This window comes from Odontesthes bonariensis, chromosome 9 (assembly GCF_027942865.1).
Source record: "Odontesthes bonariensis isolate fOdoBon6 chromosome 9, fOdoBon6.hap1, whole genome shotgun sequence".
Taxonomy (NCBI): Eukaryota; Metazoa; Chordata; class Actinopteri; order Atheriniformes; family Atherinopsidae; genus Odontesthes; species Odontesthes bonariensis.
Window position 1 is genome coordinate 14639063 of NC_134514.1, and position 26976 is coordinate 14666038.

General features: G+C 39.1%; 3 protein-coding genes across 3 annotated transcripts; all 3 read right to left on the bottom strand.

The window, feature by feature from the left end:
- Positions 1-1924: 1924 nt before the first annotated feature.
- Positions 1925-6578, bottom strand: LOC142389050 (extracellular calcium-sensing receptor-like). Its single transcript, XM_075474602.1, has 9 exons — positions 6358-6578; positions 5838-6132; positions 5568-5654; positions 5105-5374; positions 4525-4725; positions 4140-4409; positions 3141-3368; positions 2920-3043; positions 1925-2838 (listed from the first exon to the last, which is right to left on the bottom strand). Exons 1-9 carry the CDS (start codon positions 6576-6578, stop codon positions 1925-1927), a joined length of 2610 nt encoding a protein of 869 aa, XP_075330717.1.
- A 2264-nt stretch (positions 6579-8842) lies between these two features.
- LOC142388239 (extracellular calcium-sensing receptor-like) lies at positions 8843-16306 on the bottom strand. The gene is made up of 9 exons (XM_075473277.1): positions 16149-16306; positions 15581-15875; positions 15346-15432; positions 14925-15194; positions 14294-14494; positions 13900-14169; positions 10051-10278; positions 9838-9961; positions 8843-9753 (listed from the first exon to the last, which is right to left on the bottom strand). Exons 1-9 carry the CDS (start codon positions 16256-16258, stop codon positions 8843-8845), a joined length of 2496 nt encoding a protein of 831 aa, XP_075329392.1. The 5' UTR covers positions 16259-16306.
- A 3729-nt stretch (positions 16307-20035) lies between these two features.
- LOC142389051 (extracellular calcium-sensing receptor-like) lies at positions 20036-24691 on the bottom strand. The gene is made up of 9 exons (XM_075474603.1): positions 24471-24691; positions 23951-24245; positions 23679-23765; positions 23216-23485; positions 22636-22836; positions 22251-22520; positions 21252-21479; positions 21031-21154; positions 20036-20949 (listed from the first exon to the last, which is right to left on the bottom strand). Exons 1-9 carry the CDS (start codon positions 24689-24691, stop codon positions 20036-20038), a joined length of 2610 nt encoding a protein of 869 aa, XP_075330718.1.
- Positions 24692-26976: the final 2285 nt, after the last annotated feature.

Consider the following 26976-nt stretch of genomic DNA (forward strand, 5'->3'; position numbering starts at 1 on the left):
CACATTTCATGTACAAACAATTCAAAGTGCTTTACATAAAATAAAAGAATTGCAGCCGGGAGTGGAAGAAGCATTAAAATACATAAAAGAATATAAAGAGAAATAAATAAAATCATTTAAATTAATTTAAAAACAAGCAACAGTCAAGATAAGTTAAAAGATACCGTGCAGATTTCATGCATAGACACATGAGAAAAGAAATGTTTTTAACCTGGATTTAGAAATGTCTACATTTGGTGAAAGTTTAATCTCCACTGGCAGTTTGTTCCACTTGTTTGCAGCATAACAGCTAAATGCTGCTTCTCCATGTTTAGTCTGGACTCTGGACTGGACCAGCATAAGCTATTTCCATAGCATTTTAGGTTGGATTCAACAATTATGAGGGCTGCAAACTGACGAGTTATGTTTCCATTTATTTTCATGGCAATATTGCATTAAACCAAACACCCAGTGTTATTATGATGAACTGGAAACGTGTGGTTCCTTCCATGGAAGAACCACGAATCAGGGCTGCAAAGTGATGAAGTGCCTGTTTTTGTTTAATTTCATAGTAATATTGTCATGTTGCCTTGAAGTTTTCGGACCCACATGCAGAATCACTCGGGGAACCAGTAGATTTAAATGTTTTATTTACGGTAAAAAAACAGGAATCCAGAAACAGGACAAAGTGGACAGGTTATGGCGGTGAAGTACAACCAGCCTTCCGATTAGTATGGATTGTTAAAGGGGGGGGGAACATAAGATGCGGAGGGTCTGCAGATGGAGATCCAGGAAGGGTGAGAGCGAGATCTGGGAGGATAGGTATTGCAGGAAAAGTCGCGCTGGAGAGTGGGCAGGTAAGTGAAGGAGATTGAAGATGTCTGTACACAGGTTAGGCCTTTCCAGGAGGATCGAGGACAAAATGGGCTCTCTTATCGTCTGGAGGCAAAACAGGATCCACATGAAAAGGTTCACTAAAAAGGCAAAGATTCACAAGAAGACAGATTGTTACTTAAACACTTAATTCGCATTCAGGCTGTCTTTCTAAGGCGCCTGGCTTTCGCCATTATGGTAAACAAGCTCATTCTAACCTTAAACAATATTCATATGAACCAGTCCACAAGGCACACGATGTAATTAGGCCATGTCATGACATTTCTCTCCCACAGAAGTACCATCAAGGTTAATCATCAGGCGTCAAGAGGTGATCTCCTTTTCCTTATAAACACCAGCCAGATTGATGTCAGATTGGCCTCAGGTGTGCAATGACCCAGAACTGGCCAACTCTTCAGCAAAGATCCTCTCTTCAGCCAGAACACTCACACACACAAAACACAAATACCAAATCCTAACAAATATCACAAAACCAAACATTGAGGCATAATTATTAGCTTTGAAACATGATACATTTATTTAACTTTTCAAGAGGATTTCCTTTCATTATACTGGATATTTGCTTTAATGCGATACTAGCAAAAACTTAACTTTCAAAATGGATTACCTTAAATTTAGTTAAAACACAGCACATCACTTCTTGTTAGTCCAAGCATCACTTCCTGTCTGGCTGACCAGGAAATGCGACAAAGCAACATGTTAAGCTGCACATGGATCCGGGTGCATCCAAGGCAAGGCAAGGCAATTTTATTTATAGAGCACAATTCATACACAGGGCAATTCAAAGTGCTTCACATCCACACCAAGATTAGTAAATAAATGCTGCAAAGTATATCATACGGCCATGCTACTTTGCCACAAAATAAGAGTAGTAACAGAAAGATGTATCACAAAAAAAAACCTATACATTTATTTATTAATTCAAATAGCCTCTAAATTCTTTATTTTTATTGAAAAGAGATTAGGTTCTTTACGCATTGTAATGTACAGTACAATAGCAAAAACTAGGCTTGTTTATAACAAGTGAACATTTAATTATAAACTGTTGCTTTTATGACTTGGTTGTACCTCGACCCATGATTGCTTTCTTGGTGTTCCTCTCTGGTCTCAGGAGGATTATGTAACATTTGGGTCCAAACAGTGCCACCAAGAGACCAAAGCTAGAGGTCAGGATGGCAAATACCTCCACTGCATCTGCATATTTACCTGGGGAATTAATATAAGCAGGAACGAAGGCCACCCACACAGCACAGAAGATCAACATGCTGAAAGTGATGAATTTTGCCTCATTGAAGTTGTCTGGCAAATTTCTTGCTAAAAAAGCTAACAGGAAGCTGAGGATAGCCAGGAGGCCAATATAACTAAGTAGAACCGCAAATCCAAATGTTGAACCAACATCGCACTCATAAACTATCTTGTCATTGTGGTATTTGGTGTTTTTATGAGGAACCGGTGAAGCAGAGATAATCCACACAGTGCAGATTGCTGCCTGAATGCAAGTAAGAACTAAAACCGTTCCTCTCTGCTGCATAGCACCGAACCACTTGAGGCTGGCTCCCCCTCCTGGCTTGGAGGCTTTGAACACAGCCAGAACCACCATGGTTTTAACCAGGATGCATGAGACACAAAGCACAAAGCTGATTCCAAATGCTGCATGTCTCAGCTGGCATGTCCACAGTCTGGGTCGTCCGATGAACAGCAGTGAACACAGGAAGCAAAGTTTAAGTGACACTAAAATCAGAAAGCTGAGTTCTGAGTTGTTAGCTCGTACGACTGGTGTACTGTGGTGATAAGCAAAGATACCCAGGACAACAGCACAGATACATGTGCCCAGCAATGAAGTGGCTGTCAAGCAGATACCCAGAGGCTCCTGATAGGAGAGGAACTCTGTTTTCTTAGGAACACAGCGGTCACGCTGTGGGCTGGACCAGAAGTCCTCTGGACAACTGATGCACTCCGAGGAGTCTAAAAGGAAAAGGAGGGATTACTTATTTTCTATCTGACTATAAACATGTCCACACTGATAATAAATACTGAAACACTGACCAAATTGGTTGCTTATCTTTCCTTCAGAACAGGGAATGCAGTCAAAACAACATTCAGGTTGCCCCTTTTTTCTGGCCATGCGAGTACCTGGAGGACAACTGTCACTGCACACTGACCGAGGTGGCTGCACGAGGAAAACTAAATCTGTCATTTCATTTTAGTATATATTGACATTAGTGTTCCACAAAAGAAGCTTTATGAAAAAAAAAAAATTGATTTACCTTTTTTGATTCAAAGTTCCAGAAGATTTTGTCTTCATCAAGTATGAGTTCTTCACCTCTGTCGACTGACCTTTTTACCTCCCCCACATTCTGAACTTCAGTTTTTCCATCAGGGAGCCACAGCCAGTTCATAACATCATATATTGGTAAAGCATCACCATTCTCATCAAATGACACTTGATCACCAAATGATGTAGTAAAGTTCACCATTTGCAAATAATGTACAAGCTAAAAATGCACGAGAGAAAAGACATATCAAGAAAGTAACATTTCATCCAAACAGATGTTAAACTCTTCCAGCCTTGTTTTATTATGAATAAACTGGCATTGTGCATATGCACAGTAGTGTTCCTACTATTGACCTTAATCTTAATAAGAGACTGTTCTGATCATTGTCTTTACATAAGCTGCAGATAGAATATCCCATTCAAATTCATGTTACAGATAATAGTCATGTTGATGAGCCACACCCACATTACATTCCCTTTTTCAGTTGCAAGGTTTGCACCCCTCCAAATTAAATCAATGTCATTAAAAAAGAAAAAGGCTTAACCTACTCTGGGTTATCCTGTTTTCTGTGTACCATAGCCTTCCTGCTCTGCAGTGAAATCCACTGGAGCTGGTGTTGCCAGATCTCATGACAGAAATTAGCAATCCTGGGTTCCCAGTCCAAAATCAAACCCTTATAATAAACATTTCTGGCAACTGTGGAACCCAGAGCCTGAACTGTAAAGAAACACGGTGTTGCAAGATAACGTGAAATTCTGGAAGGATATAATTGATCATGTAATTAAGGTGTATACATTTCTACGCAATGCGAGTATGATCATAATACTCCATAACCTAATTATATGTTTGTCAAAGTATTATATGCTGTTTACATGGCAGTCTCTTTCTAAAAGGAGGACTTAATCAGGTTAATTTCAGAATATTGCTGTGCATGTACACCATAGACCAATCTCTCTTGTCAAATAATTGGAATTTAACTTGATACCACACCTGCCATGGCTCCAGATTTTGCAAAGTTGCACAGCTGTGTCCTCTGAAAGGCCCCCTCCCTGGCTCACACTGCAGCATATTATCAAGAGCATATGCCAGCGCATACACAGCCTTGTAAACATTGTACTCAGGCCCGAGGTTAGAAAGATCCAAAAACTCAGTCTCCACACTTTCAATATCTTCCTTTCCAGAGCATATTGCTCCCTCATATTCCATCCAATCTGCTGGATCAAATTTACACTTAAATGTGTGTTCCCAAAACTGCCTCACCTGAAAAATTATTTAAAAAATTAGCTTAATACATTACTTTCATCGCCTTAACTATTCCTTTATTCCACATTCAGAACTGGAAATGTTTTTTTTCAATTAATCAAAATAAGATTACCATGCTATTTCTATAGTTGTCATTTTGGCCAGGACGTATTTGTAGGAGGAAATCTTTGAACCCGGTTATTTCTCCTCGACGAATGGCAATACCAAGTGTGCCGCTCAGGATTGGCATGAAATGGGGTGTCTGGAGCACAGTTGCTGATGTCCAGGCTTCACTTGAAATCCATTGTTGACCTGTTACATTTTGTCGCATCACCTGTGTGTTACATTAAAACAAACTATTAGACTTCTATTGATAGAAAATACAATATTTTTTCAGAGGAGAATCAAAACAGAATAAATTCTAGATGCAAGTTCTACAACCTAGAAATAACATTAAGTTAACATGAAGCGAGTTTTAATAGACTCACTGATCTTTGTGGATCATGAGTAGGTTAGGCATTCTAAAAATGTAAAACTATAACTTATGAATTACATGTGTTGATTATAGCATGCACTCTAGAAGTAATTTACTGTCTCCGAAAATTGTGTGTGCTCCAAACTGATGATAACTGACATGAGTTGGAATGTGAAATTCAGTTTACACATTAACATGAAGAAAATAAAGTTAATTATGTCTCTTAACCCACTCTTACCTCTTCCATTAATTGAATCAGTTGAATCTCATGTGAAAATACCATGACAACACGAGCTGTTGATGTCTTTATCAAATGTACAATTCGTCTGAGTTCACCTGGGTCACTGTCCCAGGGTAAGACCTCAGCGTAGGCCAGACAACCTCCACCAGACGTCACCAGGTCAGATTGGAAGGACTGGGCAACATGAAGCCCATAATCATCATCACTGACAAGCAAACCTACCCACGTCCAGCCAAAGTGTTTTAGAATCTGAATCATAGCCCGCACCTAAGTGAATATATTGTCATCAAGAGAACATGAAGTGTGCAGACTTATATACTCTTTCATTAAATTACACTATTGTAAAGGCTATATTGTCTGTTTATGGTTAATCTATGATGATTAAAATGATTAGAAAATTAGGAGAATTGTATCATCAGAACAACAAACACACTTATCAACTTTCAAGTCTGTCTCTCACCTGAAAAGCATCACTTGGGATTGTTCTGAAAAAGGATGGAAACCGCTGGCGATCACTTAGACAGGAGCATGTGGAAAAATAACTCACCTATAAAGAAATATACATACTTTGTTATCTCATGCAATGTGCATATACATGCACTATACACATATATAAATATATATATAAATGTATATATATATATATATTTACATATACATATATATACACATTTGTGAGATGAACAAACAAATAAGATCAATGACAATCAGAAGTAAACTTCTAACTTACAATTGGCATTTTGAATAAACCCAGCACATTGGACATGGCGATAGAAAATGTTGAGTAGGAGTCACCAACGACGCCCAGAACAGGAGGAATCCCTGAACAGTTCGCCTGGAGAAGAAACTGCTCATCCCGGCCACTGACCAGTGATAAGGCACCACTGAATCCAATAACAAGTGCACCACAGTTGTCATATAGACTGTATCCCAGGGTCATGTTCGGCAGCAGATTGGAGTTCTTGTTGATCTCTTCAATAGCATAAGCCATGGTCATAGCCAGCCTGAATCCTTGAGTGTCAAAACTAACACACAAAATGTCACATTTTTCCATTATAAGGTAAAAGTATTTACACATCACATTGTATGTAAACTATTGATTAAAGTGACATGCTGGAATATAATATTCATATTCTATAATGATCAGCATTAGCAGAGTATCCAGCATTGTCATTTTCTTATGTTTGTGTGCTCTGAACAAAAAGCATAATTTGCACAAATATCATCTGCTGCATGTGTGAGGTACTTACCCTTTGCAGCTGGGCTGTTGTGGTTCTGAGGTAAATGTCTGCTCAGGAAAAGAGGAGGTGTAGTGGACCTCAAACAAGCCACCCAAAACCACATCACCAGACTTCTGTATTTCATTTAGATTAAACTTTCTCCATAATTTACAAAATGAAATCAGAGATGAGGACAAAGACAATACAGAAAATACAATCAAGAGCAAACATGCACTAAGGAAAGTCCCCATAACTGTCCTCCTCCCTTCTGGCTTGTTTATATTCTCCATGTGAGGTTAGCTGATTTTTTATTCAGGACTGTGTCATCACTTTTGCATACTTTGCAGCAGTGTTTATTCTTTCACACACCCTATAAGGGCAGTCATTGTGGGGGCAGGACATAACATGTATGTACTTAATTATGTTGATTTTACACTTTCATATTAAGATAAAGTTATTACATCAGTGTTTCAGGAAACATAACCACATTATATATATTGAGAATTAGTTTTACGTTCATGTTTTTTTTTCTCCTTGAAAATGAGAGTGGCACATTCACTATATTACCAAAAGTATTCGCTCATCTGCCTTTACACGCATATGAATTCAAGTGACATCCCATTCTTCATCCATAGTGTTTAATATAACGTTGGCCCACTCTTTGCAGCTATAACAGCTTAAACTCTTCTGGGCCAGCTTTCCACAAGGTTAAGGAGTGTGTTTATGGGAAGTTTAGACCATTCTCCCAGAAGTGCATTTCTGAAGTCAGACACTGATGATTAGGTTGAGATTTGGACTCTGTGAAGGACCCACCACCAGGCTCTAGGATGGTTTTGCAGTGTGAAGCATCTTGGGTGATAGTTAGCACCTCCAAGTCTGAGGCACTGGCCATGAGTTGGAAAAGGGTCTTTAGTCCTGATTTTAAGTGATTTGCTGCATTGAGTGGAAGAGTTTAAAATGTATAAAAGCATAAAAGGATTTTCTTAACAAATGGGAAGAACAGAGTAGGATATCGACAGGTGGAATCGAGCAGTATCTGCATTGAGGAAAGAGCTGAGCCATAAGGCAAAGCTGTTGATTAACAAATGAATCCACCATATGGGTACAAACCCTGCTCTATGGTCATGAGCTGTGGTTAGTGACCAAAAAAACTGGTATTGTAAATGTAATAGAACCTTTCCTCCAAATGTTGCCTGTGCTTGGTTGCACGACGGTTAAGGCTCGTGTATACTTCGCAGCAGTGTGTCGCAGTGAGCTTGTCGCAGACACGACGCGGTTATTTTTGATTTATGCCTTGAAGCGCTGTCTGCGCTCTGTTAATCCCACGCCACAACGCAAGAGGGACAATCACGAACAAGCTAGGATTGTGGGTGTTACGGTTACGGAGGTCATTCAACAACAATGGCTACTGGACGAATGCGCACTTTGATTGAGATGCAGCTGATCGATCTAGAAATAGAAGAAATATTGCTACTACTGGAGCTGGCAGAGAGGGAAAGAATAGTCACGGTTAGCGTCAGCCGGTTAACAAACCGGAAATGCACATAGTGTAGAGCGGAGTTGACCAATCAGAGGCCTCCTTTCTCTCCTCCCTGCGGCGATGCCTGCGGCACTGTCTGCGGTGAGTTACAATTTTGAGGAGGTGCACCAGAGTGTCTGCGTAGTGTCTGCGTAGGGGGGGGCATGTCTGCGTTAACTGCGACACACATGCAGACGACCTGGTTTCCGAGTATAAATCAGGCTTTAGAACTTTTGCTCACAGCAGTGGGCTCCTGGTTTGAATTCCAGCTGGGGCTTTTCTGTTTGGAGTTTGTATGTCCTCTACGAGCATAAATGTGTTCTCACCAGATACTCTGGCTTCCTCCCACATGCATGTTAGGTTAATTAGTGATTCCTGATTAGTGAATGTGAGCGTGCATGGTTGTTTGTCACAGTGTATCCCTGTGATAGACTGGTTGTCCAGGGTGTACCCCATCTCTCACCCAGTGGCTGCTGGGATAGGCTCCACCCCCCTGCAACACTTAATTGTGTTAAGCAGGAATAGAAGGTCGATTGATGGATGTCTTTTTGTGTTTGATGTGTTTTTTCTGGCCTCTTCTGGCCCTGACCTTCAGCACACACTGGAGCAGTTCACAGCTTAATGTGAGGCAGTCAGAATGAGAGTGCATCTGATTGGGGATGGGTCGTTACCTCTAGCAGGGGACCTAAATTAGTGGCTTGTTGGATTTTCTTTAACTTTAGATGTACTGTACATCCAATTATTCTACCTCCTGAACATAAACAGCTGCTGCTTATTCCACTACTGAGTATCATTTCTTAATAATCTATATGGTATATCAACCTATTGTTGAGGTTTGAAAACATTTTTCGTTCGTCACGTCTTTGAAACTATAACATGCACAGACATTTTTTCACATATATAATTTTTAAACAAATTTCTTTATTGCTTTTGGGTTAGTGTTGTGATTATCGCTAAATCCAAAATACAAAGTGGAATTTAAAGCATTTGCTAATATCATGACTTGATTCCACGAGTCATTATAGCTTTCTTGGTGTTCCTCTCTGGTCTCAGCAGGATTATGTAGCATTTGGGTCCAAACAGCGCCAATAAGAGACCAAAACTGGAGGCCAAGATGGCAAATACCTCCACTGCATCTGCATATTTGCCTGGGGAGTTGATGTAAGCAGGAACAAAAGCCACCCACACAGCACAGAAGATCAGCATGCTGAAAGTGATGAGTTTTGCCTCATTGAAGTTGTTGGGAAGATTCCTTGCCAGAAATGCTAACAAAAAGCTAAGAATAGCTAGGAAGCCAATGTAACCCATTAACATAGCAAACCCAATGGTAGACCCAACTAAACACTCATAAACTATCTTGTCGTTGTGGTATTGGGTATTTTTATGTGGAGCTGGTGAAGCAGAGACGAGCCAAGCAGTGCAGATTGCTGCCTGAATGCAAGTAAGAATGAAAACTGTTCCTCTCTGCTGCATAGCACCGAACCACTTGAGGCTGGCTCCCCCTCCTGGCTTGGAGGCTTTGAACACAGCCAGAACCACCATGGTTTTAACCAGGATGCATGAGACACAAAGCACAAAGCTGATCCCAAATGCTGCATGTCTCAGCTGGCATGTCCACAGTTTGGGTTGTCCAATGAACAGCAGTGAACACAGGAAGCAAAGTTTAAGTGACACCAAAAGCAGGAAGCTCAGTTCTGAGTTGTTAGCTCGTACTATAGGTGTTCTGCGGTGATAAGTGAAGATACCCAGGACAACAGCACAGATACATGTGCCCAGCAATGAGGTGGTTGTCAAGCAGATACCCAGGGGCTCCTGATAGGAGAGGAACTCTGTTTTCTTAGGAACACAGCGATCACGCTGGGGACTGGACCAGAAGTCCTCTGGACAACTGATGCACTCTAGAGAATCTGAACAGAATAGAGAATATGTTGAGATATATACAATATCCCTCAGGCAAATTTGAAATTGAACTTTGAAAAATTAACACCTACTTTCCCTGTTGCTTATCTTTCCCTCAGAACAAGGGATACAATTAAAACAACATTCAGGTTGCCCCTTTTTTCTGGCAATGCGGGTACCAGGCGGACAACTCTCACTGCACACTGACCGAGGTGGCTGCATGGGGAGAAATGAATTTATCACTCAGTTATATTCTGCTACTATCTGCATTCCAAAAGAGGAAATGTCTGAAATAAATAAATTACCTCTTTTGATTTAAAGTTCCAGAAGATTTCATCTTCGTTAAGTATGAGCTCTTCACTTCTGGAGGCTGACCTCCTTACTTCTCCCACATTCTGAACTTGAATACGTCCACCAGGGAGCCACAGCCAGTTCATAACATCATATATTGGCAAAGCATCACCATTCTCATCAAATGACACTTGATCACCAAATGGAGTGGAGAAGTTCACCTTTTGCAAATAATGTACAAGCTACAAATGAAAAAGAGACCAAATGGAACAATTAAGGATTGACCAACAGTACAATAGCAGTGGATAAAACTTTGTTTTCACACATAGGTTTATCAACTCTTCAGCTGAATGACTTCCTGTAAAATCACAACATTATGTCCTTTATATCTTTTCAAATACCATCGTCTTGGGTCTGGTTATCTTTCACGTACATTTAAAAGATCAGCAAACTAGAAAGTCTGGCTTGACATATAAGGCCTGACAAAACCTAAATTAATCAGAGATTTCACAATGGTGATCATGATCTTTGTTAAGTCAGGCTTTGCTCTTCAGGCCCTGTGTGCACTCACAAGAAGTGATGCCTTTTCATGCTTCGTCTGCCCAAATACACTGATAACCTGACTCTTCATTCATAAGAAGAGCAGGCTGTATGACTGGTGAATCATATAAAACATAAAGGAAAATACACAGTTGTTGCAAGTAAGACAAAATAGGACTGCTGCCAGAAAATTGTTAGTTGTGCAAATTAATACACGCCTTCATTTTATATCATGACAGCTGCACGTCAAGCTCTAAAACGTTTACATTTGTAGGAGGTACATTAAGTTCTGCTGCTGCCTCATAATATCGTGGAAATCACTTTAGTCATTGACCAAATTAAAACAGAATTTTTTTGATTTGATATTCTAATTTATTTTCTAGAATATCTTACATCCAAAAAGATACACTATAGAACAGTTTGTTGATGAATTGGGATTATATATAAAAACAATTACTTGATTTCCATACTAACACAAAAAATAATCCTACATGTTGTTTTACTGTAATTGCAAAGATTCTTTGGTGGGTCAGTGGGGTTTGGATATTTAAGGTACTCTACACTGAGTTAATTCAACACTGAGTTCTAATCAAAAGGGCTGATTTTTAGTGAAGACCTGTGTGATGAACCAAATACGGGGTTAAGGCACCTGTTGCAAATGCTCATCCACACCCCAGAATTGGTGTTAGGTAGGTATAGACAGTATGATGGTGCTGGGAGCTGGAGTCCACAAGGTGTGTGTAACAACTCATATGCAAAAGAAACTATTCCTTAAATCAGGGCTCCGAACCGGTTCAAGGAACGAAAACAAAAAACGAAAACGAACGGAATTTTACGAGGAACGGAAACGGAAACGAAAACGAAAACGAAAACGAAATGGTCTTCAACTGTTCCGGAACAGAAACGTTATTCTGAAATCCACAAAACCGGTTAATAACGTTTTTTTTCGTTCTCTATATATTTAATAAAATTTCACAAAAGCGTAGCCTTTGTCAGGGAAAAAAAAAAGACTACTTCCGGTTGTGCGTTCACTTCGCTGCCCGCTAGGCTCAATGCAGGCAGCTATCACGAATCACTTCCTTTATCCACTACTTAGTCTAGTTACCAACTAGTTATCCACTAGTTAAAGTGATGGTTCGGAGTAGATTCACCCTAGGGTCATTTGAACCGTGACATCCAGCCAAGTAGCCCACCCGAAGTTTTTCCGATCTTGGCCGAACATCGGCCGAATTACTGAGTTATCCCGAATAGCTTAGTACAAGCGCTAACGGACCCTGGCAGTATCTCCAAAATTACCACACTAAAATCACAAGCCATGACACCAAACTTCTACAGTAGTACAAATATGGTCTGTACTCACAAAACGATGCATTTGGAAGTTTGTACATAGTCCAGGAGTTTATTATTATCAAGACAAGCCTAATAGCTTCTCTGCTGCTAAAGCTGCGTCGACGTCACTTCCTTGATCTGGGTGCTTCAATGTAAGATGAGGGTTGATCTACTACTGTAGACAACAAAGCAAGGCTGCTCAATTTCTCCAATGATAAAATAAATCAACAACTCTACAACATAAAAAATCATGTAGAATATAGCATATAGTTTGTTGTCTACAGTAGTAGATCAACCCTCATCTTACATTGAAGCTCCCAGATCAAGGAAGTGACGTCGACGCAGCTTTAGCCCATCTGAATGTTTTTGGATGCTGCCGGTGATTTATTATTTTTGGGCATAGAGCTACGGTGTAAATCAAGGGCAAATACTAATGAGTACGTCTATTCTAAGGTAAAGTCCACACACGTAGACTTGATAGGCCCGCCAAACACTGCCGGAACGATAAGAACGAACGATATTTTACGTTCCGAACCGGTTCAGGAACGATATGTTGGTGGCGGAACGCAAGAACGAAAACGTTAAACATGCCTGAACCGTTCGGAACGGAACGATTGAAAAATAATTTCGTTTTCAAGCCCTGCCTTAAATCTATGTTGAGTCAAATATGTTATAGATTAGATGGGTCTATTGAAAAATTGTCACTAAATCAACACTGCATTGTGGTAAAATTTGGTAATTAAGAAACTAAGATTTGATCAACATCTGAATTTAATTGTTTTTTATGTCAATTTGGGAATTTACCAATCCAACTTGTTAAATGTAAATTTTTACTTTCTTTTACTTTGTCATAGTGTCAGACAACAACTTTCAACTTCCTGCCTGATGATATTTAAACATTGTTTTAGTCTTAGTTTCCTCTCCAGAATATCATCAAAATGGGGGTCAGTGACAGCGTCTTTTTTCAGATGATTTCATCTGAAACACTAAATATTTAACTGCTTCAGAGCAGATTTTGAGTTCAGCCTAAGCTACCATGGTGATCTAGCGAGGTTGAAAGAAAGAGACTTTCAGCTCAACATAGCTCTTCTGACCACTAATCTCACTTCATAGTACACTACTCCTAACTACCACATCTTAAATGATTGGATTTTCTTCTCTCGTGTGCCTACAACTCCATGAAACACACTGTTGTTAACAACACCCGTCTAGAGGCTAGACTGGCACACCTTAAACAATAAGCAATGGGCTGCAATCCATTAATGACCAGTTAGAGCAAACTGGAGGTTTCAGGAGGCGTTAAAGAGACAGTCACAAAAGTGACAACAGGTTCTGCAGCAATGTACAGCTTGAGAAACACAAGATGTTTTTCATCAATAAAACAATATAACCTCCTCTAAGGGGATACACCATTTTCTTCTTAAAACAGATGTATTGAAATACAGAGATTTTTCTTCTTAAGTTTTTTAAGTCACTGGGATTTACAGATTAGAATGTAAAGTATTTTTTTACATTTATTATGTGGCGTTCCTTCCTCGCTCATTTATTTTCACCTTCTTTGTCTCAATATTTCTATTGGCTTATCCTTGTTCATATAGCCTTGTTTTGGATTTTGGATTTACCTTTGGAAATTACATTTATGTGTAGCATTTATGTCTTTTGATGATAGTTGGACATTTTCAGCCACTTCCTATTTAAGATGGCCTCTGATTTGTGAGAATAGTTTGCGTGATGAAGATCTAAAAACAAAACATTGTCTTTAAAAAGTTTTCTAAATATCTTCTAATCTTTTAAAAATCTAAATATCAGCCACTGCCAACAGTTAATGTTATACTACTAGCAGATTGCAGTCTATTAGCTTGTATTGGCTGCAACCAAAAAGCAAATATATCATTGTAATGATTGAAAAATGTGTGTTTTCTTAATTCTATGCTAATAAAGACATCAGGGTGGTTTTTAGAAGCATACAAATTAAGTGTAAGTTGATACCGCACCTGCCATGGCTCCATATTTTGCAAAGTGGCACAGCTGTGTCCTCTGAAAGGCCCCCTCCCTGGCTCACACTGCAGCATATCATTAAGAGCATATGCCAGCGCATACACAGCCTTGTAAACATTGTACTCAGGCCTGAGGTTAGAAAGGTCCAAAAACTCAGTCTCCACACCTTTAATATCTTCCTCTCCAGTGCATATTGCTCCTTCATTATCCATCCAATCTGCTGGATCAAATTTACACTTAAATGTGTGTTCCCAAAACTGCCTCACCTGAAACATGATTTGAAAAATTTGCTTAATACATCACTTTCATCGCCTTAACTATACCTTTTATGATATAACTATATTATTATATACTATAATTTGTTTTAGAAAAAAAAGATTAGAGTCTTACCATGTTATATCTACTGTTATCATTTTGGTCAGGACTTAAGTGTAACAGGAAGTCTCTGAGACCTGGTATTTCTCCACGACGGATAGCAATGCCCAGTGTGCCACTGAGATATGGCATGAAGTGTGCTGTCTGGAGTACAGATGCTGATGTCCAGGCTTCACTAGCAATCCACTGCCGACCTGTTACATTTTGACTCACCACCTAAAGTTATCGAATGCAAAGCAGTTAGCATTTCAAATGATAACTTTTTATAGTCATAGAAAAACGGACAGTATATTTATGCATAATGAGTAATTTGAGCTTTCCTAAGATGCAAAATGGATGCTTACATAATGCCACTGTTTGTTTAAAGCTTCCTTCTTGTAGCCTAACTACTTCAATCTAATTGTCAGAATTTTTATTTCATAGTTAATGAACAGCTTTTTAATGGCTGAACATTTTATATTATAGGTAAAATTGCTGCATTTTCTAATGGTTAAAACAATTACGTATATAAAATAGGCAACATCACTGAACACCATTGCCTCATAAAATCCAATACAGTATTTTGGTAAAGCATATGAATAAGCAAAATAATTATACATGTTTTGCAAGACTGACAGATTTTCAAATATTAAAATTTTTTTCTAACCTCTTCCATTAGTTGAATCATGTGAATCTCATGTGCAAACACGATGACAACACGAGCTGTTGATGTCTTTATCAAATGTACAATCCTCCTGAGTTCACCAGGGTCACTGTCCCAGGGTATGACCTCAACATAGGCCAGACAACCTCTACCAGACATAACCAGGTCTGACTGGAAGGACTGGGCAACATGAAGTCCATAATCATCATCACTGACCAACAAACCTACCCACGTCCAGCCAAAGTGTTTCAGAATCTGAATCATAGCACGCACCTAAGTGAAAATATTGGCATGAGTAGATTAGTTTGTAGACTAGTTTTATAATTATACACATTATATTTACATCTGTGTCATTAATTCTCAGCTTACTGTATTGTCTGAAATAGATATATTGTACAATTTGTATGTGGTATTTGTCTTTCACCTGGAAAGCATCACTTGGGATTGTTCTAAAGAAGGTTGGAAAGCGCTGTCGATCACTCAGGCATGAACATGTGGCAAAATAACTCACCTATAAAGAAACATACATACTTTCTGATGCAAGTCAAACCCAAAATAAAATATTTAAACAGCTTGATGCTTAAATATTAAATCAAACCATAAACTGCATTGAAATTAAAATTCTACAAAAGACAGATCATATGAGACATGAAACTTACAATGGACATTTTGTATAAACCTAACACATTGGCAATGGCAATAGAAAATGTTGAATAGTGATCACCAACAATCCCCAGGACTGGAGGAGTCCCTGAACAGTTCTCTTGAAGAGGAAACTGCTTATCCCGACCACTGACCAGTGATAAGGCACCACTGAATCCAATAACAAGTGCACCACAGTTATCATAAAGACTGTATCCCAGGGTCATGTTTGGTAACAGGTCGGAGTTATTGTTGATCTCTTCAATAGCAAAAGCCATGGTCATGGCATGCCTGAATCCTAGCGTGTCAAAACTAACACACAAAATGTCACAGTTAGCTTCTAATGAGAAATTTACAATTTACAGTGAAATAAGTTCATATACTTTGTATGTGAAAAAACATTATACAGTTTAAATAATCAGATAAATTTGCAGATGCATGGTATCATTTTGTCTTACCATCATAAAAAGTTTTAAATGGTATCTCTTATTGAGCACCGTATTATTATCCTCAGTCTGAGAAATGCATGGACAAGACAGCATAAATTGTGCATTTTTGCTTTTGTCGTATGCGTGTGACACTTACCCTTTGCAGATGGGCTGTTGTGGCTCTGAGTTAAATGTCTGTTCAGGGAAGACAGAAGTGTAGTGGACCTCAAACAACCCACCAAGAACCACATCACCAGGCTTGTGCATTTCATTTAGATGAAACCTTCTCCTTAATTTACAAGCTGAGGGAAGGGAAAAGGACCCATGGTATAAAAAGATAAAGCAGAAACTCAAGAGTACATATGTGTACAGAATAGCCCCCATAGTTGCTCTCCTCCCATCACATCTATTTATTTCAAAGTTGCTTTATTTTATACATGGGGTGGTGCCATCCCTCTGACACTGTGATTGTTTAATCTTTTCCATCACCCTGGGGAAAAGGAGGGGCAGAACAAACATTGTGAATAAACATAATTTTGTCATCTTAAAAGAGATGAATCATTGTTACCTGTAGGATTGTCTCCAATTTGAAAAGCTGACTTTTTTTTAACTTTCTACAATTATATATCTAATAGAATTAATTGTATTGGCTGTAGCTGCACAGCAAGAGGATTGTGGGTTTGTACATACCCCGTCAAAAAATACTAGGAGAACGAGCAGATAACATGCCAGTTATTGTCAAAAAAAGTTATCCCGTGTCTAAATTACTTTTGCTCATGCAACTGTACCAATCGCAGACGATAGGACAGAGGTGAACCACAAGGCCCTGAAGGCCTAAAATGCTGTAAAAATCAAATATTAAAAAGTTTCCTGCTGTAACATTATCTTGTCAGTTTGTGCTGTTGGATGAAGAGTTTATCGAAAGCAGTTAGTTTGTCGTCCTATTGGAATTTTTCCAGTTCTGTTGCCCAGAAAAGGCCAAAATCAAAATCAACCACAGAACATGACGACATCTGTGGAGTTAAAAAGTCAAAAGATAGCTTGCTTTTTATCATATTCACCATTGTTTATTGTGTAACATTACAGAACCAAGCATTTGTGTGTACGTGTGTGTATTTCACAGTAACTGAAACAATATATTCTTGTAGGAAAGAAAGTGCTATCTACCATTGAAGATAACCGATTTGAGGATCTGAGAATAAAAAACGTATCACACGTCAATAGTGAAGCCTTCAGCCAATCAGAGTTATGGTGTCATCGAGGTGGCTCTCAGTTGGTGCAGCCAGTGCCTTATGTGTGCCACCCTTAGCCACCTCCGTCCCACGAGGCTTTAACAAGGTGATGCATTGATGAAAATTGGACAAGATTTTAAACTAGCATACATGGCTTTTTGGACCATCATACATCACATCAAGTTGGTTCATAAAGTCGAACGCTTCTTATGGACTATGTTCAGCTTTGTGATCGGCTTGCCTTGTGTAAAATTATAGTCAGGAACATGATAAGGGAGCTCTTTTAAATTACATTTATTTGATTAATAATTTATTTTCCTTTAATGGATTGGCTGTGTAATCACAAAATGTATGAAAAGTTCTGCCTGCTGAATAACAAGTTACCTGAAGGCTGTTTTATTGTAAGTTTTAGCTTGAGAAGGAATCCCAAGAACAAGAGATGGTTGCACTTTACATTACAGCATGCTAATAAGATGGTAATAGTGTGGTAACAAGATGGAAATAAAGCCATAATAGTAAGATAATTCCATGTAACTACCAAAGTAATAACTAGGTAATATCCTGGTCATAACAACAGGTACATGATGGTAATAACAGACCAAAATTAAAATTCCACAGTAATAAGGGCCCTGAAACCAAGAACAATAATGAAGAAACTAATTCAAAGATTATAAAATGCTAATTTATAATAATTCCTTTATATTAATTTGGTAGATGTATGTTAACACTGTAGTAATAATATGGTAACCGTCTAAAAAAATAAAATGATTTTATAGGTACACACCTTTTAAAAAAAAAATTGTAATATGGTTACATGGATATGGTAATGACACAAAATTAAGGTAATAATGAATGATGTTTCAAATCAAATCAAATTTATCTGTATAGCAGATTTCATGTACAAACATTTCAAAGTGCTTTACATAAAATAAAAGAATTGCAGCAGGGAGTGGAAGAAGCATTAAAATACATAAAAGAATATAAAGAGAAACAAATAAAATCATTTAAATTAATTTAAAAACAAGCAACAGTCAAGATAAGTTAAAAGATATCATGCAGATTTCATGCATAGACACATGAGAAAAGAAATGTTTTTAACCTGGATTTAGAAATGTCTACATTTGGTGAAAGTTTAATCTCCACTGGCAGTTTGTTCCACTTGTTTGCAGCATAACAGCTAAATGCTGCTTCTCCATGTTTAGTCTGGACTCTGGACTGGACCAGCATAAGCTATTTCCATAGCATTTTAGGTTGGATTCAACAATTATGAGGGCTGCAAACTGACGAGTTATGTTTCCATTTATTTTCATGGCAATATTGCATTAAACCAAACACCCAGTGTTATTATGATGAACTGGAAACGTGTGGTTCCTTCCATGGAAGAACCACGAATCAGGGCTGCAAAGTGATGAAGTGCCTGTTTTTGTTTAATTTCATAGTAATATTGTCATGTTGCCTTGAAGTTTTCGGACCCACATGCAGAATCACTCGGGGAACCAGTAGATTTAAATGTTTTATTTATGGTAAAAAAACAGGAATCCAGAAACAGGACAAAGTGGACAGGTTATGGCGGTGAAGTACAACCAGCCTTCCGATTAGTATGGATTGTTAAAGGGGGGGGGAACATAAGATGCGGAGGGTCTGCAGATGGAGATCCAGGAAGGGTGAGAGCGAGATCTGGGAGGATAGGTATTGCAGGAAAAGTCGCGCTGGAGAGTGGGCAGGTAAGTGAAGGAGATTGAAGATGTCTGTACACAGGTTAGGCCTTTCCAGGAGGATCGAGGACGAAATGGGCTCTCTTATCGTCTGGGGGCAAAACAGGATCCACATGAAAAGGTTCACTAAAAAGGCAAAGATTCACAAGAAGACAGATTGTTACTTAAACACTTAATTCGCATTCAGGCTGTCTTTCTAAGGCGCCTGGCTTTCGCCATTATGGTAAACAAGCTCATTCTAACCTTAAACAATATTCATATGAACCAGTCCACAAGGCACACGATGTAATTAGGCCATGTCATGACATTTCTCTCCCACAGAAGTACCATCAAGGTTAATCATCAGGCGTCAAGAGGTGATCTCCTTTTCCTTATAAACACCAGCCAGATTGATGTCAGATTGGCCTCAGGTGTGCAATGACCCAGAACTGGCCAACTCTTCAGCAAAGATCCTCTCTTCAGCCAGAACACTCACACACACAAAACACAAATACCAAATCCTAACAAATATCACAAAACCAAACATTGAGGCATAATTATTAGCTTTGAAACATGATACATTTATTTAACTTTTCAAGAGGATTTCCTTTCATTATACTGGATATTTGCTTTAATGCGATACTAGCAAAAACTTAACTTTCAAAATGGATTACCTTAAATTTAGTTAAAACACAGCACATCACTTCTTGTTAGTCCAAGCATCACTTCCTGTCTGGCTGACCAGGAAATGCGACAAAGCAACATGTTAAGCTGCACATGGATCCGGGTGCATCCAAGGCAAGGCAAGGCAATTTTATTTATAGAGCACAATTCATACACAGGGCAATTCAAAGTGCTTCACATCCACACCAAGATTAGTAAATAAATGCTGCAAAGTATATCATACGGCCATGCTACTTTGCCACAAAATAAGAGTAGTAACAGAAAGATGTATCACAAAAAAAAACCTATACATTTATTTATTAATTCAAATAGCCTCTAAATTCTTTATTTTTATTGAAAAGAGATTAGGTTCTTTACGCATTGTAATGTACAGTACAATAGCAAAAACAAGGCTTGTTTATAACAAGTGAACATTTAATTATAAACTGTTGCTTTTATGACTTGGTTGTACCTCGACCCATGATTGCTTTCTTGGTGTTCCTCTCTGGTCTCAGGAGGATTATGTAACATTTGGGTCCAAACAGTGCCACCAAGAGACCAAAGCTAGAGGTCAGGATGGCAAATACCTCCACTGCATCTGCATATTTACCTGGGGAATTAATATAAGCAGGAACGAAGGCCACCCACACAGCACAGAAGATCAACATGCTGAAAGTGATGAATTTTGCCTCATTGAAGTTGTCTGGCAAATTTCTTGCTAAAAAAGCTAACAGGAAGCTGAGGATAGCCAGGAGGCCAATATAACTAAGTAGAACCGCAAATCCAAATGTTGAACCAACATCGCACTCATAAACTATCTTGTCATTGTGGTATTTGGTGTTTTTATGAGGAACCGGTGAAGCAGAGATAATCCACACAGTGCAGATTGCTGCCTGAATGCAAGTAAGAACTAAAACCGTTCCTCTCTGCTGCATAGCACCGAACCACTTGAGGCTGGCTCCCCCTCCTGGCTTGGAGGCTTTGAACACAGCCAGAACCACCATGGTTTTAACCAGGATGCATGAGACACAAAGCACAAAGCTGATCCCAAATGCTGCATGTCTCAGCTGGCATGTCCACAGTCTGGGTCGTCCGATGAACAGCAGTGAACACAGGAAGCAAAGTTTAAGTGACACTAAAATCAGAAAGCTCAGTTCTGAGTTGTTAGCTCGTACGACTGGTGTACTGTGGTGATAAGCAAAGATACCCAGGACAACAGCACAGATACATGTGCCCAGCAATGAAGTGGCTGTCAAGCAGATACCCAGAGGCTCCTGATAGGAGAGGAACTCTGTTTTCTTAGGAACACAGCGGTCACGCTGGGGACTGGACCAGAAGTCCTCTGGACAACTGATGCACTCCGAGGAGTCTAAAAGGAAAAGGAGGGATTACTTATTTTCTATCTGACTATAAACATGTCCACACTGATAATAAATACTGAAACACTGACCAAATTGGTTGCTTATCTTTCCTTCAGAACAGGGAATGCAGTCAAAACAACATTCAGGTTGCCCCTTTTTTCTGGCCATGCGAGTACCTGGAGGACAACTGTCACTGCACACTGACCGAGGTGGCTGCACGAGGAAAACTAAATCTGTCATTTCATTTTAGTATATATAGACATTAGTGTTCCACAAAAGAAGCTTTATGAAAAAAAAAAAATTGATTTACCTTTTTTGATTCAAAGTTCCAGAAGATTTTGTCTTCATCAAGTATGAGTTCTTCACCTCTGTCGACTGACCTTTTTACCTCCCCCACATTCTGAACTTCAGTTTTTCCATCAGGGAGCCACAGCCAGTTCATAACATCATATATTGGTAAAGCATCACCATTCTCATCAAATGACACTTGATCACCAAATGATGTAGTAAAGTTCACCATTTGCAAATAATGTACAAGCTAAAAATGCACGAGAGAAAAGGCATATCAAGAAAGTAACATTTCATCCAAACAGATGTTAAACTCTTCCAGCCTTGTTTTATTATGAATAAACTGGCATTGTGCATATGCACAGTAGTGTTCCTACTATTGACCTTAATCTTAATAAGAGACTGTTCTGATCATTGTCTTTACATAAGCTGCAGATAGAATATCCCATTCAAATTCATGTTACAGATAATAGTCATGTTGATGAGCCACACCCACATTACATTCCCTTTTTCAGTTGCAAGGTTTGCACCCCTCCAAATTAAATCAATGTCATTAAAAAAGAAAAAGGCTTAACCTACTCTGGGTTATCCTGTTTTCTGTGTACCATAGCCTTCCTGCTCTGCACTGAAATCCACTGGAGCTGGTGTTGCCAGATCTCATGACAGAAATTAGCAATCCTGGGTTCCCAGTCCAAAATCAAACCCTTATAATAAACATTTCTGGCAACTGTGGAACCCAGAGCCTGAACTGTAAAGAAACACTGTGTTGCAAGATAACGTGAAATTCTGGAAGGATATAATTGATCATGTAATTAAGGTGTATACATTTCTACGCAATGCGAGTATGATCATAGTACTCCATAACCTAATTATATGTTTGTCAAAGTATTATATGCTGTTTACATGGCAGTCTCTTTCTAAAAGGAGGACTTAATCAGGTTAATTTCAGAATATTGCTGTGCATGTAGACCATAGACCAATCTCTCTTGTCAAGTAATTGGAATTTAACTTGATACCACACCTGCCATGGCTCCAGATTTTGCAAAGTTGCACAGCTGTGTCCTCTGAAAGGCCCCCTCCCTGGCTCACACTGCAGCATATTATCAAGAGCATATGCCAGCGCATACACAGCCTTGTAAACATTGTACTCAGGCCCGAGGTTAGAAAGATCCAAAAACTCAGTCTCCACACTTTCAATATCTTCCTTTCCAGAGCATATTGCTCCCTCATATTCCATCCAATCTGCTGGATCAAATTTACACTTAAATGTGTGTTCCCAAAACTGCCTCACCTGAAAAATTATTTAAAAAATTAGCTTAATACATCACTTTCATCGCCTTAACTATTCCTTTATTCCACATTCAGAACTGGAAATGTTTTTTTTCAATTAATCAAAATAAGATTACCATGCTATTTCTATAGTTGTCATTTTGGCCAGGACGTATTTGTAGGAGGAAATCTTTGAACCCGGTTATTTCTCCTCGACGAATGGCAATACCAAGTGTGCCGCTCAGGATTGGCATGAAATGGGGTGTCTGGAGCACAGTTGCTGATGTCCAGGCTTCACTTGAAATCCATTGTTGACCTGTTACATTTTGTCGCATCACCTGTGTGTTACATTAAAACAAACTATTAGAATTCTATTGATAGAAAATACAATATATTATCAGAGGAGAAACAAAACAGAATAAATTCTAGATGCAACTTCTACAACCTAGAAATAACATTAAGTTAACATGAAGCGAGTTTTAATAGACTCACTGATCTTTGTGGATCATGAGTAGGTTAGGCATTCTAAAAATGTAAAACTATAACTTATGAATTACATGTGGTGATTATAGCATGCACTCTAGAAGTAATTTACTGTCTCCGAAAATTGTGTGTGCTCCAAACTGATGATAACTGACATGAGTTGGAATGTGAAATTCAGTTTACACATTAACATGAAGAAAATAAAGTTAATTATGTCTCTTAATCCACTCTTACCTCTTCCATTAATTGAATCAGTTGAATCTCATGTGAAAATACCATGACAACACGAGCTGTTGATGTCTTTATCAAATGTACAATTCGTCTGAGTTCACCTGGGTCACTGTCCCAGGGTAAGACCTCAGCGTAGGCCAGACAACCTCCACCAGACGTCACCAGGTCAGATTGGAAGGACTGGGCAACATGAAGCCCATAATCATCATCACTGACAAGCAAACCTACCCACGTCCAGCCAAAGTGTTTTAGAATCTGAATCATAGCGCGCACCTAAGTGAATATATTGTCATCAAGAGAACATGAAGTGTGCAGACTTATATACTCTTTCATTAAATTACACTATTGTAAAGGCTATATTGTCTGTTTATGGTTAATCTATGATGATTAAAATGATTAGAAAATTAGGAGAATTGTATCATCAGAACAACAAACACACTTATCAACTTTCAAGTCTGTCTCTCACCTGAAAAGCATCACTTGGGATTGTTCTGAAAAAGGATGGAAACCGCTGGCGATCACTTAGACAGGAGCATGTGGAAAAATAACTCACCTATAAAGAAATATACATACTTTGTTATCTCATGCAATGTGCATATACATGCACTATACACATATATAAATATATATATAAATGTATATATATATATATATATTTACATATACATATATATACACATTTGTGAGATGAACAAACAAATAAGATCAATGACAATCAGAAGTAAACTTGCAACTTACAATTGGCATTTTGAATAAACCCAGCACATTGGACATGGCGATAGAAAATGTTGAGTAGGAGTCACCAACGACGCCCAGAACAGGAGGAATCCCTGAACAGTTCTCCTGGAGAAGAAACTGCTCATCCCGGCCACTGACCAGTGATAAGGCACCACTGAATCCAATAACAAGTGCACCACAGTTGTCATATAGACTGTATCCCAGGGTCACGTTCGGCAGCAGATTGGAGTTCTTGTTGATCTCTTCAATAGCATAAGCCATGGTCATAGCCAGCCTGAATCCTTGAGTGTCAAAACTAACACACAAAATGTCACATTTTTCCATTATAAGGTAAAAGTATTTACACATCACATTGTATGTGAACTATTGATTAAAGTGACATGCTGGAATATAATATTCATATTCTATAATGATCAGCATTAGCAGAGTATCCAGCATTGTCATTTTCTTATGTTTGTGTGCTCTGAACAAAAAGCATAATTTGCACAAATATCATCTGCTGCATGTGTGAGGTACTTACCCTTTGCAGCTGGGCTGTTGTGGTTCTGAGGTAAATGTCTGCTCAGGAAAAGAAGAGGTGTAGTGGACCTCAAACAAGCCACCCAAAACCACATCACCAGACTTCTGTATTTCATTTAGATTAAACTTTCTCCATAATTTACAAAATGAAATCAGAGATGAGGACACAGACAATACAGAAAATACAATCAAGAGCAAACATGCACTAAGGAAAGTCCCCATAACTGTCCTCCTCCCTTCTGGCTTGTTTATATTCTCCATGTGAGGTTAGCTGATTTTTTATTCAGGACTGTGTCATCACTTTTGCATACTTTGCAGCAGTGTTTATTCTTTCACACACCCTATAAGGGCAGTCATTGTGGGGGCAGGACATAACATGTATGTACTTAATTATGTTGATTTTACACTTTCATATTAAGATAAAGTTATTACATCAGTGTTTCAGGAAACATAACCACATTATATATATTGAGAATTAGTTTTACGTTCATGTTTTTTTTTCTCCTTGAAAATGAGAGTGGCACATTCACTATATTACCAAAAGTATTCGCTCATCTGCCTTTACACGCATATGAATTCAAGTGACATCCCATTCTTCATCCATAGTGTTTAATATAACGTTGGCCCACTCTTTGCAGCTATAACAGCTTAAACTCTTCTGGGCCAGCTTTCCACAAGGTTAAGGAGTGTGTTTATGGGAAGTTTAGACCATTCTCCCAGAAGTGCATTTCTGAAGTCAGACACTGATGATTAGGTTGAGATTTGGACTCTGTGAAGGACCCACCACCAGGCTCTAGGATGGTTTTGCAGTGTGAAGCATCTTGGGTGATAGTTAGCACCTCCAAGTCTGAGGCACTGGCCATGAGTTGGAAAAGGGTCTTTAGTCCTGATTTTAAGTGATTTGCTGCATTGAGTGGAAGAGTTTAAAATGTATAAAAGCATAAAAGGATTTTCTTAACAAATGGGAAGAACAGAGTAGGATATCGACAGGTGGAATCGAGCAGTATCTGCATTGAGGAAAGAGCTGAGCCATAAGGCAAAGCTGTTGATTAACAAATGAATCCACCATATGGGTACAAACCCTGCTCTATGGTCATGAGCTGTGGTTAGTGACCAAAAAAACTGGTATTGTAAATGTAATAGAACCTTTCCTCCAAATGTTGCCTGTGCTTGGTTGCACGACGGTTAAGGCTCGTGTATACTTCGCAGCAGTGTGTCGCAGTGAGCTTGTCACAGACACGACGCAGTTATTTTTGATTTATGCCTTGAAGCGCTGTCTGCGCTATGTTAATCCCACGCCACAACGCAAGAGGGACAATCACGAACAAGCTAGGATTGTGGGTGTTACGGTTACGGAGGTCATTCAACAACAATGGCTACTGGACGAATGCGCACTTTGATTGAGATGCAGCTGATCGATCTAGAAATAGAAGAAATATTGCTACTACTGGAGCTGGCAGAGAGGGAAAGAATAGTCACGGTTAGCGTCAGCCGGTTAGCAAACCGGAAATGCACATAGTGTAGAGCGGAGTTGACCAATCAGAGGCCTCCTTTCTCTCCTCCCTGCGGCGATGTCTGCGGCACTGTCTGCGGTGAGTTACAATTTTGAGGAGGTGCACCAGAGTGTCTGCGTAGTGTCTGCGTAGTGTCTGCGTAGGGGGGGGCATGTCTGCGTTAACTGCGACACACATGCAGACGACCTGGTTTCCGAGTATAAATCAGGCTTTAGAACTTTTGCTCACAGCAGTGGGCTCCTGGTTTGAATTCCAGCTGGGGCTTTTCTGTTTGGAGTTTGTATGTCCTCTACGAGCATAAATGTGTTCTCACCAGATACTCTGGCTTCCTCCCACCATCCAAAACATGCATGTTAGGTTAATTAGTGATTCCTGATTAGTGAATGTGAGTGTGCATGGTTGTTTGTCACAGTGTATCCCTGTGATAGACTGGTTGTCCAGGGTGTACCCCATCTCTCACCCAGTGGCTGCTGGGATAGGCTCCACCCCCCTGCAACACTTAATTGTGTTAAGCAGGTATAGAAGGTCGATTGATGGATATCTTTTTGTGTTTGATGTGTTTTTTCTGGCCTCTTCTGGCCCTGACCTTCAGCACACACTGGAGCAGTTCACAGCTTAATGTGAGGCAGTCAGAATGAGAGTGCATCTGATTGGGGATGGGTCCTTACCTCTAGCAAGGGACCTAAATTAGTGGCTTGTTGGATTTTCTTTAACTTTAGATGTACTGTACATCCAATTATTCTACCTCCTGAACATAAACAGCTGCTGCTTATTCCACTACTGAGTATCATTTCTTAATAATCTATATGGTATATCAACCTATTGTTGAGGTTTGAAAACATTTTTCGTTCGTCACGTCTTTGAAACTACAACATGCACAGACATTTTTTCATATATATAATTTTTAAACAAATTTCTTTATTGCTTTTGGGTTAGTGTTGTGATTATCGCTAAATCCAAAATACAAGGTGGAATTTAAAGCATTTGCTAATA

Coding starts and splice junctions, on each gene's coding strand:
- LOC142389050 (XM_075474602.1), bottom strand. CDS start 6,578: ATGGGGACTTTCCTTAGTGCATGTTTGCTCTTGATTGTATTTTCTGTA. Junction 5,655..5,837: donor GTTTATTCAAAATGCCAATT/GTAAGTTAGAAG, acceptor ATTTCTTTATAG/GTGAGTTATTTTTCCACATG. Junction 5,375..5,567: donor TCCCAAGTGATGCTTTTCAG/GTGAGAGACAGA, acceptor ATATTCACTTAG/GTGCGGGCTATGATTCAGAT.
- LOC142388239 (XM_075473277.1), bottom strand. CDS start 16,258: ATGCACAAGCCTGGTGATGTGGTTCTTGGTGGGTTGTTTGAGGTCCAC. Junction 15,195..15,345: donor TCCCAAGTGATGCTTTCCAG/GTGAAAGACAAA, acceptor ATTTTCACTTAG/GTGCGTGCTATGATTCAGAT. Junction 9,962..10,050: donor GGAACTTTAAATCAAAAGAG/GTAATTTATTTA, acceptor CTCCCCATGCAG/CCACCTCGGTCAGTGTGCAG.
- LOC142389051 (XM_075474603.1), bottom strand. CDS start 24,691: ATGGGGACTTTCCTTAGTGCATGTTTGCTCTTGATTGTATTTTCTGTA. Junction 22,521..22,635: donor ACAACTATAGAAATAGCATG/GTAATCTTATTT, acceptor ATAATTTTTCAG/GTGAGGCAGTTTTGGGAACA. Junction 21,480..22,250: donor AAAATCTGGAGCCATGGCAG/GTGTGGTATCAA, acceptor GTGCATTTTTAG/CTTGTACATTATTTGCAAAT.